At 47.5% G+C, this 13,269-nt stretch overlaps 2 protein-coding genes across 13 annotated transcripts in view; one reads left to right on the forward strand and one right to left on the reverse strand.

Moving 5' to 3' along the window:
- The window catches only part of LOC6523848 (uncharacterized protein CG43867), an 89,356-nt gene that overhangs the window by 42,098 nt on the left and 33,989 nt on the right, over positions 1-13,269 (reverse strand). The window lies entirely within an intron of this gene.
- Positions 617-1,242, forward strand: LOC6523851. 2 transcript variants are annotated; one of them, XM_015189868.3, is made up of 2 exons: positions 617-671; positions 772-1,242. In XM_015189868.3, the coding sequence occupies exon 2, from the start codon at positions 782-784 to the stop codon at positions 1,178-1,180; it is 399 nt and encodes a 132-aa protein (XP_015045354.1). In that variant the 5' UTR covers positions 617-671; positions 772-781; the 3' UTR covers positions 1,181-1,242. The 2 variants fall into 2 exon arrangements, with proteins under 2 accessions (XP_015045354.1, XP_002099724.2); XM_002099688.4 differs by having other exon boundaries at positions 645-664.

Below are 13,269 nucleotides of genomic sequence, written 5' to 3' on the forward strand. Positions count from 1 at the left end.
TCGACCCTTGGCAAGTATGCAATGCTAATTGAAATTCAAGTTGTTTGAGGCGCAGGCAGCATTCTTGCAAAGTCGCAAAGTCGGATAAGCAAACAGCCGTCAGCAGGACCTCGAACCCCCGAAAACTCACCCATTCCTGGACCCTGTGAAGTTGGCCTTATAAAAGGTTACCTGGAGTTCTGGAGACCGCAAAGCAAGCCTTTCAAGCAGTGCCTCCGATCGAGTGGATCCACAGCCATCGCCAGACGAAGTGGAGACCGAGGAGTGTCCCAAGTTTAGCATAAGAAAAGCTCCAGCATTGCCATCAAAGTTCTCGCCACACAACCAACTCCTGTTCCACAGCCACCATGTGAGTGTCGCATGGCTCGCACTCTGAATTCAATACGAAACTGGTGTGAAATTCGCGCCCTGCTTCTGATTTGCATTCGCAAATTGGTAATACAATAGGCTTCTGATAGCGTGCACTGTATATGGGACGGAGTGCAGGGCATTTGTGAAATTAACATAAGTGACACCATTTTGCATAATGGGGGTTTCCGAAAACAGTTGCTGGGCGCCAGAGTCTAGCCCGATTCCGGGAAACACAACTGTACCCACAAACCCGCCGGCTATAAAAGCAGACGGCTCTGGGTTGCACTGCCTCAGTTGGAGGCGCCTCTTCCAGGTGGGCAGTGAGTAGAGCTTTGATGGTTGACTTCACTGGTTGACTTCGAACTAACAGTTCTAACATTTCCAATCTTTGGCACTGCAACTTATTGTTTCTGGCCGCAGAACTACGAGTATGTGCCCTATGTGCCCTATCCTCCCACTTGGCTGCTGGGGCTGCTCCGCCACGAAGGCTTGCCAGAAGCAAAGAAACCAGCAGCAGAAGCCGCTGGAGCAGCACTCACAGCAGCAGTTGAAGAACAACCAGCCGGACATCCAGATGAACGTGCTATCCCCGCGGCTAGGCGCCTCCTACGAGGTGGCCACCAGCCAGACATCTCTACCCAGCATGAGTCCCAGCTTGGTGGCGCTGCCCCACCGGATAGTCACGGCGAGCACCTTGAGCTCCTGGGCCGGCGAGGAGGAGCTGTACGACATGGAGGACTACGGGGACCGCACGCCTTCTCGCTGGACCGCCTGGTGGCTCAAAAGGGCCTCCAACGAGGATCACTTATCCATCGTATCGCAGCAGTAATACATTGGCTTAATCGATCCACGACGTGAATGTACAACTAAACTACCACATACACTTGCAAAGAAACCTCTTTCATTTGACAAAACTACGGGCTGTGTTTGTACTACTCGCGAAAAGTAAAACTATTTTTTCTCTTCGTTGGCCACACAAACTGAAAGCACAAGAAGACAATCCTTTTTCGCCTCTGCGAGTTGCACGTGGCCCCCTTTGGAGTATGCATTTTTAAAATGAAATTACTCCACGTTTTGCGGGAGCCAGAGGTAAAGGATTCTTGTGGCTAAGACTGTGTAATAAAAATTTGATTAGCTGCTTGTTTAACTTTAATTAAGTTGATTCCGCACACACACCGAACATAGGAAAGTTAATCAAATATTTAGCAGGACCTCTTTGCCGTTTTCCCGTGCGCGTGGAGTGGAGTGGAGTGGAGTGGAGTGCCGCAGGGTTAAATTCAGTTTGGCCTGGGCGTATATTAACATTTTGGCTAAGCAAACTACTGGCGGTAGCAAACAAACAAACAAATGCCGGAATATTCATGATGATCATTAACACACAGGACGCACAGGACACACAGCAGAAGAGCTGAGCTTTCAGGATATGCAGTCCAGGAGAAGTCGGCGACGCCTGCGAACAAATTTGCACAGCCTTCAAGGGATTCGGGCGGGAGTTTAAGGACCCGAACATGTCTGCAGGCTCCATTATGTCCTTGGCAAAGTGCTTCAACCTAAGCCATTAGGGGTAACTTTGCCGAGATGTCATTAAAATAAAAATCGAGAGCGTGTTAAATGATTTACAAAATGCGGCGGTGGGGCGAGTGGGGAAAACAATTTCGTGGCTCCTTCAGCTCAGCTTTCGGTGGTTTAGACTCTTGCCTGTTCGTTCCACAAGCCATTTTTGTATTTTATGCTTTTTATGACTTTTCAATAAGTTTTCCCCCCAGAAGAGACGCGAGACGCGACGAGAGGGAAAACTTTTCTTCTCGAGCCATTAAAGAGGGCATGTTTAGTATCGATAAGTTGCAGTGCGGAGCATGTGCTAGGGCTTGTAGGAGTTCAAGTTAATGCAAAACAATTTCCATAATACGATGTTGTAACCCCAACGCGGTTCTACAGTTCTACAAAAGCAAATAAACTCCTGTTCCATTGGCGGTAAGACAAGAACTCCATTATGGGTTTCTGAAATTGGAGCAGCAGGAACTGCTTAAATGCTCATGAATTGTGGAACCCGACTCTTTAAGTTTGCCTTCATTCAATTAAGACATTCTCGAATGGCACTGAGACCGAGCTCAGTTTTGGAGTAATTCTGGGGGATTTGGGATTGCTATTGGGATTGGGATTGGGATCGGGTTCCTTTCCAGCTAATCGTTGGCCATTAGACGCCAATGACACTTTTATGTCACTTTAATAAACTTGAGAAGCTAACAAGCTTATGAAAGGGGGAAGCGACGCACTTGTACGGCAAAAGTTTTCGCACGTTGCGACAAATGTCTTGAGCTGCAATCGTCCCACGAGGTTTCTACTTGCCGCAAGTTCGAATTCGGGGTTGCGGGGGATGAACATGTACATAAGTATCAGTATATGTGGGGATGGATACTGATATCAACAATCATTCCCCTTGTCCGCAAAACGCCGGCTGGGCAGACTTGTAATGACATAAGCAAGTGAAATGCATAAATAAACATTTGAGGGGGGCTCTGGCTCTGGCTCTGGCTCTGCGAATTGATACAAATCGTTCAATAATCACGCAATTGCATTTTATTTCCTTCGAGGAATAGCGATGGAGGGGGGAGGTGGGGGGCAAGCGTGTGTGCAAATGCGAGGGAATGTCCTTGCAACGTCCCCTTGGGGTTAAGCGAGGTCCTCGGTGGGCTGGTTGCGTTTCTGCGTTCTTGCGTTTTTGCGTTTTACATTTTATAAATGTCGCATCGCTGTGAACCAGATCTGCGCATATCGAGGCAAGGAGGAGCCATTAAAAGTAATTGGACCTGCAGTGCTTAAAGTCAGAGGGGAGAATTGCGAAATGGGCTGGAAAGGACACCCAGCTGAGATCTGTGAATCATACGATACTCGGAGCTAGAAAGCCATGCTAAACGTAGTGTAATCTAGAGTATTGAGCACCTCCTACTAAAATAAAGCTTAACCAGCTGCTAATTGTTTGAAGTGTAGCTCGCCGCCCAGGATGAACCGCTCCTTCGTCAACGCTGCTGCTGTATCGAGCGCATTAATTTCAGGTGCGACCACGCCCACCCCACCGCCCTGCGAAACAGAACTACCCGCTTGCAGAGTGTTATTTATCATGTGGCAAATGTTGTAATGCATTTTGTAATCGATACAAAGCAATCACAACGAATTGAAGCCCAGCGCCGGATGAAGAGAGGGGGGGCGTGCAAGGCACGTGACCAATCAAGTGGGCGTGGCAGAGACCGACTGAAAAGGGGATCGAAAGGGGATGATGAAGCGTTGCGAGGGGGGTGGAGGAATTGTGTGCGTCGGTTTTCTGTTGCTAAATTAATGGGGCACAGAGAAGAGGGGGCGAACTTAAGCTGTAGTGACAGCGCCACGTATCTTCATCCTGCCCGTTAATGCAATCAGAAATAACTCAAACCTAATTTACTTGGGCCACATCAGTGAAATGAACAATTTGAGAAACGTAACCAGCACGTAAGTGCACAGATTGTTTGCGTAGATATATTGTTCCTTTGCCAGTAACACAATTAGCAGAGGTAAAGAATGCATTTCTTATACGCTTGTGGCTTTTTCTCTCAGTTGAAAATTTCCGGTTTTTATCAGTGCGTTTTTAAAGCTCAAGGATTTAAAGGATTTATTGGTGTAACTGTGCGTGTTTTTTGACTGATAAGAGTGGCAGAAACCCTTTGTGCGCGGAATTTTCGCTGGCTTGGCATACATTTCGGGGAAATTGGGAAATTCGTGTGTTTTAAACGTAATTTTCCGCTGAGTATTCGATATTCGGGGTGTTTCTGCCACCAATCGTAGCAATCGAATCAAAATGTGAAGCCCCACGGAGCTCGTGCTATTCCAGATATAACGAGGTTATTAATATTATTATGGCCAAAGTTTTGCAACCCCTTTTCGATAGCATCATTTGGGGCGTCATTAATTTGGGAGCTTAGAAACTTTTCCGCGCAGGAATTAAAAAATGGGCAACGGATGGCAGGGATAAGAGGAAAATAAAGAGGGATAAGACGCCAAATCGAATCAGAAAACTTTAATGACTTTATGCGGCAAACTTGTTACGCAACTTGACCCCACAATTCGCCCTTCTTTTCGGCGGCCAAAAGTTTGCACTTCTGCTGCAACTGCAGACGGTTGCAACACGTTATTCGTTATTGAACAGAATTCAATTAATTAGCTGCCAAAGTCGAGGCGCTTGTTTCACCCCCCTTCAAAACTGGCTCCCCCAACGTGCATCTGCGCTCCCCCGTCGTCTCCCCCATCATCATCATTATTTTCGCTGCTGCGTCTAAATAATTGATGGAAAAGTCAAATCGCTGTGTGCTGGTTCTCCACTTTCCCAATTTTCCCACAGCTGACCAAAGCAGATTGAGCTCTCTTAGTTCTTATTTCATTAGTTGCACTCACTAATTGGTTTGACGCGGACAAAGGAGTCGTGGCAATTCGGACATGCAACTGCAACTGTAAAAAGTGGCAAGTTCGCTAATTGGCATCCTATCAATCGCAGATACATCACAAGGAGTTCTTCAGTTAAATCCCTGCAAAGCAATGCTGCCAAATACTTGACATTAAAGGCCCGAATCCAGCATGGACAACTCGCATGCAAACTTGAATCAGCTTGGCTGATCCTCCCCTCACCCTTGGCCATTCCATCCCCCTGCATTCCATACGAGTCGAGCGCCTCGGGGTCATGCATAAATCATGCGGAGGTGGGGGTTGCCACCAATGAGCCAGTGGCAAAGGGTTGAGCAAGTGGCAAACTTTCGCTTTTGCTTAGGCCCGTCGTATTTGACTTCGGTTGAGATTTGGAATCGATAGCCTCAGCTTCAGCTTCAGCTTCCCATCCTTTGGCCAGCACTAGCACATCCTTTGGCTGCTGGTAGAGGTGCGCGAAGGACGAAGGACGAAGGACGAGCAAAACGTTTTGCACGCCACAAAAGTCAGCTTAGCTTATTTATTATTTACACGAATGAAACGTGTATGAAACCGACAGAAATGCTACAAAGAGAGGCAAAAAAGCAGGAAAAGTCGAAACGGGCAAGGGGGAGGGGAAAATCCTCCGAGGAGAGCAAGCAAATCCCCAAGTATACGAGTATGTGCGAGTGAGTTTGTGGTGTTGGTGTTATGTGGTTGATTTGATTGCTTTATGCACACAGTGAGTAGCCGCATGAATTTCAAATGAGTCGTTCATTGCCCCGTTCTGTCGCTATCTTTGTTTTTTTCTCCTGTTTTCCCAAGTTCGATACCACACTTTGGTTCTGGTTCTGGTTCTGGTTCTGGTTCTGGTTCTGGACTTCTTGTCTCTGAAGGAATTCCACAACTGCTGCTGCTGGTTACTTATACCAAGAGACTCAGACTCAAGGAAGCCGTGAAAAATAACACCAAGCGGTGGGGGGCTTTAAACATTTTGAGGCACGACCGCAGTGCAGTCATTATCCTGGACAAGATGGGGATGGAGAGCGAGTGGCAGCAGCACAAGCCGCAGAAGGAGCAGAAGGAGCAGAAGCAGCACCTCGTGCGATGTGGCTGCCACACAACGTGTTGCACACGTCCACGAAGGAGGCAGGAGGTTAAACTCGGAGGTATGCGTTAGCTGGGTCAGTGTTTCTGTGGAGGTACATACACACATAGGTGGGTGTTCCCACAGTAATTTGAAATTCATGCGCTTCGTATGTGGAATAAATTCAAGATTTTGATTTGCTGCTACGTGTGGCAAGCTGTTCCTCCTCCTTCCTCCTTCGCACTGTGCAATTGAAGGTGTGAAATCGCACATGAAGGATAATAAAAGTGAAAAGCGTGAGAGGCTGTCAGACCCCATAAAAACGGCAGTCGAAAGCAGGGGCATCAGCTGCAGGTTTCCGCTTTTGTTGCGCTCACAGTTTCCGAACGAATAAAAAGCCCCAAGTTGGTCGCCCCAAAAGGTTCCAAAGGAAGTACAGAAAGTACAGAAAGTACAGTGCGCATATACATATACATATTAGGAGCTGTTTGTGGCTCATTGGAAGTCAAATGGGGAAAGGAAGGTGTGCTCTGTGCCCAATCAAACTACCAATTACAATCGACGATTGGGGCATTAAGAAGATGACCTACGACTAGATGAAACTTAAGGGTTCACACTGAGCGAAAAACTTGCAAACTCCTCACGGTTGTCCATCTATGAAATTAAAGTTTATCCGCCCCTAGGTGCTGTGTTCAGGTTACGCCCCAAAGCAAATCATCACTTAGTGGCTCCCCAGGGCAGGATCAAAAGCACACATGGCCATGGAGCCACACACACACACACACACAGACAGACATAAGCATACACATACACATGCAACGAAATATGCTGATTACGAGACGACGAGGACGCCATCTGGCGTGGGTGTGTGTGTGTGTGGGAGTGAGCCAATTTCAATGACGTTACTCTTATTTATGCCGTTCGAAAAGTAATTTATAGCATTTAACGCCTAAAAGCACACTTGCGATTTCAGCAATTTGTTTGGTCGCGAGGACGAGAAGGAAAACGACGAAGAAGAGGGCGAGTCAGAGTCCTGGGAGATGCCAATGATTTCGAGGACCCAGATAGACAACTGCGCACGAGTCGCAGGAGCACGACAAGCACATAAACACGCGGGCATGACTTTCATCCTCGTGCCCGTTGTACTCGAGTTTTGAGTTTACTTATGTTGGAGTAGGCGCAGCAAAAAATATCCAAAATAAGGTTCGTTCGACTAAGCCGACTGGGAAATGCTCTCACTATAGAATGCCAACGTTCTGTATGCTTAAGATTATGCAGCAAAGGATAAGCAAGGATATTTATTTAGCGGACGCCGGATCAAATCAGCAGCTCAATGAGTGGCATCAAGTCAGCATCTGCAAATGTATCTGTGTCCGTATCTGTATCTGTATCTGTATCTGTATCTGTATCTGTATCTGTATCTGCAGATTAATGTAGGCGGTACGCCCAGAGTGGCAAACGGCTGCGGAGTATCAAAAGGCGGGAGAAGAAAGGAAAAATACATGTCAATGACTTTACAGAAAGCGGAAACTCATAAAGATAAGTGTTGACATGGTTGCCAACATGGCCGTTCTCTTATTCGCCTCCTCACTGTACTCTCCCCCCCCCCCCTTCCTCTTCTCGCTTCTGCCTCTCTAAGTGGCATCTGTCGCCTCGTATTTGTGTCACTCACTCACACTCCCACTCGCGTGTATGTGTATGTATCTATGTGTGTGTCCGTAAGTCGCACATTCCTAAGTTTTGGCTGCTTTTATATTAAGGACGAGAAAAAGGAGGAATTTTGACTACTCCAGGATGGTTTCAGCTTGTTTCTGCATTTACGCACTGCATCAATAATCACCAGATGAGATTTCATGAGCTTTCATGAGGTTCCCCTGAAATGTTCACCATCTATCCACTATCTATCGGGATGGGTCATTATGGAGTTTATACTCGCACCATTAATTAGGAGACCGGGAATCTATCGTTGTTATTATTATTACCAAAGCCATGGCTGGCAATTAAATACCCGGAGCGAGACTGTATTGCTATGCATGTGCCATGTATTCAGCCACGTTGAATGGGCGGAACTGGGGGGGAAAAGGGGGGAAAAAGGGGGGAAAAAGGGGGAAACTGGGGCATCGGGGTCACCACTTGTGGTTCGTTGGCCCGGCTAATTAATGTTATCGCATTTCATGCACCACTTGCTAATAGTTATCGACAAATATTTCACTGTCTGACGCCGCCAAAGGCAAAACTAGCGCATTGGGTTTGGATTTCCTTCCTTACTCCTTTTTGCGATCTGGGGGATACGGTATTATTTAATTTGCAGGGGAGGCCGGTGACCGGAAACCGTTTACAGTTTGTTATGCGGTTCATTGGCTGCAGAGCGAGGTTCTGATTTCGTATTCCCGGAACGCTTTATTCACGTAATTTATGGCTAATGTCAAGGCAATTGCCGCCGTTTGATTGATGCGAAAGTGGGGAATGATGGAGGAATCATTGATTTACTTGGAACACAACTGGTGCCCAGCCAACACGGCTCCTCTTCTCAGTGCCCGGTTAATCACAGCTCATACGTGGGTCTTCAAAAGTAAACTCATTGCGAAGTCAGCGGCAAACGTCGTTTAAACAAACTCAAGCCCGCGATTCCTTTTTTCAGTGTACATCCGGAAAGCGCCTTAATTAAAAGCAGCAAATGAAATGCACATCACAGGCCTGGCCAACTTTCCAAAAACCCCAAAAAAAAAAAAAAATTAAAATTAAAATAAGTGTAAAAAAAGAGCGGAAGTTGGGAGCGAGTTGCGGAAAAAGGTCGGAAATAATTACGCGGCCGCGGCAGAAGCGAATGAGATTTTGTAGCTCCTCTGGACTCCCGTGCGCGATTTTTGGCGCATAACGAAGATTTATGCCCCGGCCGAAGGTGAAACATAAATTTGATGCGCCTATAAGTAGCCAGCGCGGCCAGAAGCAAAAGCGGCGAAAGCCAAACAATAACAACAACGCTGGGCAAAGTGGCAAGGCGGCAAGGTGGGTGGTGATATTGAGGCGAAAAGTTTATCCACCCCTCGGAATTTGGCTAAAACTTTTCACTCCTGTTGTTCCCGTTGTTGTTGCGGTTGCATGATACGGAAATTTGTGCGGCTGCCACACACAGCCAAACACACACACACTTCTTGAACTTTCCCGCCCATGAGCAGCGGCAAAAAGAAGGAAACTTGAGTATTTAGCCGTAAGTGGTAATAATTACGACTCCGGATACGAGGCCCACGGCCCACGGCCCACAGACTACGGACCACGGACCACGGAGTACGGACTACGGACTACGACCCGGAGTAACAGTGGGCGCCACGAAAATGGCCGGTTGGTTTACAGTTACGTTCAGCTGCACACGAGTTAATTAAGTTTAATTGGATTAAAATTATACAAAATTATACGGAAGCTCTCTCTGGCTGGACAAGGCCCGCGAAATCTCCATAAAGCACAGGCTGCATGACCGCAGGATGGCCCCACATTGGTGGGGTATTGAAAGCACGTGAGGCAAGGTTGTTTATGAAATTAAACAGTTGCATCAAATAGCTATGTAGTAAAAAGTGAATTTACATTATTTATGCATTCTACATTATGCATTTAGTTCATATTTTTCCACTTCAACTAAACGAGTACTTCCATAAACATAGTGGAGCCAGACAGGCTGCCAAAACACTCTGCGTAAACAAGTTGACCTCGGGAAATCTCGATTCCCACGTTGTACAGTTGCCTCGGGGACGCTAAAACTGAGGTTCCATCGCTCAGCTCAGGCGGGGCACCAAAAAGTTTCCTAATCAACAGTCTCACCTCTTACCCCTCACCCATCAACTCTCCCAGCTGCACTGCTTTATAATGCAAATGGAAAATTCTATTAGGACGAAGGAACGCTTCATTTAATTTACGAGCCAATTTGCCGCCGGTGGAGCAGAGGGGTGGTGCGGGGCGGGGCGCTTCGCCCCAGGAATGTTGACAAATTCCACAATATGTTTTCTATGAAGCACTTTTTGGCGTGGCACCGCCCAAAACACTCCCCAGTGCACTATTCGGATTTCGAAGAGCTTGCAGCCTGCCAGCGCTGCAAAGTATGCTTTAATTTTATGACACCAACACAGAAGAGCCTTCTCCATCCCCAATGCTCTTTATTGAAATATTATGCAACAAAGTTGATGAATTTTGAGCCCGACAAACTTCAGCGGTGCACGGGGACTGCGCATTAAGCGACTCCCGAGTTCCAAGTCTCGGCCAGAATAAGAGTGAAGTGTGGAGTGTGGGCAATGACTCTTGGCCCTTTTATCATTGTATCAGGTGTTTGCCAGGCTCGCAAGACGGCGGCCCGGGAACAAAGCAAAAAATATTATAATAGCAATTGAGAATTGCTGATAAGCCCAGTCACCAGGCTGAGGACTCGAGTCTGGGTCTCGCTCTGACTTTTCGGCGAACTGTCAGCTCACAGCGATGTGCACTGGGTGAAACTAGAAGACTCGAAAGTTCAGAAGGAATAGACATGGAGTTTGGGGCTTAGGGAAAGTTATAAAATTAAACCACGTTTAACACGCTTAGTGGCTTAGTAGCAAATGCTGCACCACAGAATGCATTAAACCGATCAAAAACAATACAAATTTGAGAGCCACAGCAGTTTAGGTGAGTTTTTCTTCGTGTGCATAAACAGGAACTGAGGCTCCAGGTCCTGGTTCTGGTTCTCGTTCTTTGCACAGACTTGCTGCCGAGGGAGCATTTTAATTATTCAACATTGTTGACAAAGTTTCCCCCGCTGCGTTGAGGCTGTTGAGCAATATGATTTGCTGCTTGAGCAGTCAAAAGTTGGCTCACAGCGATGAAAGCGATGAAAAAGCGGCAAAAGGCAAAAGGCAAGAGGAAAAATTCGGTCTACAGTGGCAGGATGGCAAATTGGTAGTTGCTCATTCTGCTAAATTCGCCGAAGGCAACGCATTGAGATCGAATGGCCATCAAAGGAGTGCCAAAATCCAGATTTTAACAAGTCTAAAAAGCTGGTATATAGACGGATGTAGGAGCATACTTCCGCTCACTTGCAATGAAAATGAAAATAAGTGAATTCATTTGAAAACCATCGATTATTATACCCGTTACTCGTAGAGTAAAAGGGTATACTAGATTCGTTGAAAAAAACATGTATTTAATCGCACCCCGCACTCCGTATACCCCGCACCCCGTATACCCCGCACCACGCACCCCGCACACCGTATACCCCGCACCCCGCACGAAATTTCTTGTCAAACAGAGCTTAACACAGGAGCATGCTGTCGTCGAGTGTCTCGACTACTAGATACCCCCTACTCAGCTAAAGGATGTAGCAAAGCGATGTTTCCAACGATTTGCGCTAGATTTCTTACAATCCGTTGGCCAGATCAAGTTGCCAAGTGATTCTAAAACATCTCCTTTCAGCATATATAGTATACCCTTTTAAATGCGAGTAATATGGACTGTACTGAGCAAAAAGCCGAAAATGCCAGACACAGAACCCCAGTGCAGCTCGGCATTGATGCCACATTTTGGACGACGCGCCTCAATAATTCTGTTTGCCCACATAGCAACTGGGAGCGCAGGGGGGGAATGGTGCGTGGTCGAAAAAACAGCTGGCTGGAGCAGGGGGGACGCGGAGGGGGACGGGGAGAGGGAGACGCGGAGTGCGGGCGATGCAACATGTTTCGAGTGGCTTTTGCGGCACGGAGGCGCCGGCACTGCCGCAAACCTATGGAGTTGCCGTGTAGCATTGGCATCTGCATATAGTTATGCTAAATATAAACTGCGAGTCCTGTTGCCCGTACTCCAGCTTGAAAGCTGAGATTTCAAAAACTGGTCTCGAAGGCCAAGAAGCGGAATTACGCCAATTTCAAGAACCGTGCTCCTGCTTTTCGCAGTGACTACGGCACGAGAAGCAGCCGACCATTCACGGCCCATGCGAATTACCATGCAATTGTTTGCCTTCGGCAGCCCAATTTCGTTTCGCTTGCCACCAACTGACCACCGCCCACACACCCACACACCTATCAACCCATCCACCCAACCGCCCATCCACCCACACAGGCCAAAAGCCAAACCGAAGCCAAGCAAATGTGGCAAGGAAGCGAACCGAAATGGAATGGAATGGAACGCCGGCCGGAAGTGGCAAGAAGAGGAGGACTCTACGAAGGACCGCACAGGACTCGCAGACGCAGACTGCCTGGCGTCCTCATCGTCGTCGTTGTCGTCATTTTCAAGTGGCGCGACCATTATCGATTAAAAAAGTTCGGTAGCGCGGCGCGCGACAGGAGGCCAGGTGAACTGTACGCGTACACAGAGGGAAAAACGTAGTCGAAATGTGGTGGAAATATGTGTTTCAGTTTCAGTTTCTCACAAAACAATGAAATCTCAGAAAGTGAACTCCGTATTGTGCACAAATTCGGAACAGTGGCTTTGTGGCGCACAATCGAGTACCGGTTTCGTTCGGTGTAGCAGGGAGCGAGGCGCTGAAGGAAGCAGCGATGGTGCAGCCCTGCCACTGCACTGCACTTTTTCTGATTAACTGTTGCATAATTTTCGGGCCTGCGGTTTCCCTTTGTGAGCGCCGGCCTGCTAATTGAATTTGCATGACAAATCAGGGCACTCACTCGAATGAATAACGAATTGTGAGTGCGCATATGAACGGTGGCAGGGTGTGGCGTGTGGCGTGTGGCGTGTAGGATGTGGGCCTGAAAGTTACTTAAAAATGTGTGCGACCCCCCAAAGAAGGAGCAAGGGGAGGTGGTGTCTTCACACAATAGACTTGCATATTTAAGCACGACACTTATATGTTCCAGCCCCATTCTCCACCACCTCCACCTCCACCTCCAGCAACGCCCGCCATTCGGCAGCATTTCGGCGGCGAGTCGAACAATGAGGCTTTTGTATGCCACAGCGCGTTTGCTTTTTTATTCCTGCTGCCCCCACAGAGGAAGACACGCATATGCCACATACGTGGTCCATTGTTTGTATTGAACGCAAGGAGCAAAGGGCTGCGGAGAAACGCAGAGAAAAGCGGAGAAAAGCCGAGCAGAGAAAGGCAAGCGAGCTCTCGACTGGGGCGTTTTCATTTGCGCTTTAAATCTAAGAATAATAGCCGCCTTGATTACATTCACGCCGCTTTATGACAAGCGAAAAAAATGTGTCGGCGGGAGAAAGGGAGAACACATGGCGGCAAACAAAAACAACGAAGGTGGGGAAAGCACAGTGAAGCAAGTGCTTAAAATGATGAAATGCACAGTGATTTCTAGGACTGCTTTAGTCTAAAAGCAAACATTACATGCCATAAGTTGGCTAAGAAAACGCTTGCAGGTCGTGGAAATTACTGCCACACATCTAGCAGTGTCAAAATGCAGGATGCAGGATGGCAA

This window comes from Drosophila yakuba, chromosome X (assembly GCF_016746365.2).
Source record: "Drosophila yakuba strain Tai18E2 chromosome X, Prin_Dyak_Tai18E2_2.1, whole genome shotgun sequence".
Lineage (NCBI taxonomy): Eukaryota > Metazoa > Arthropoda > Insecta > Diptera > Drosophilidae > Drosophila > Drosophila yakuba.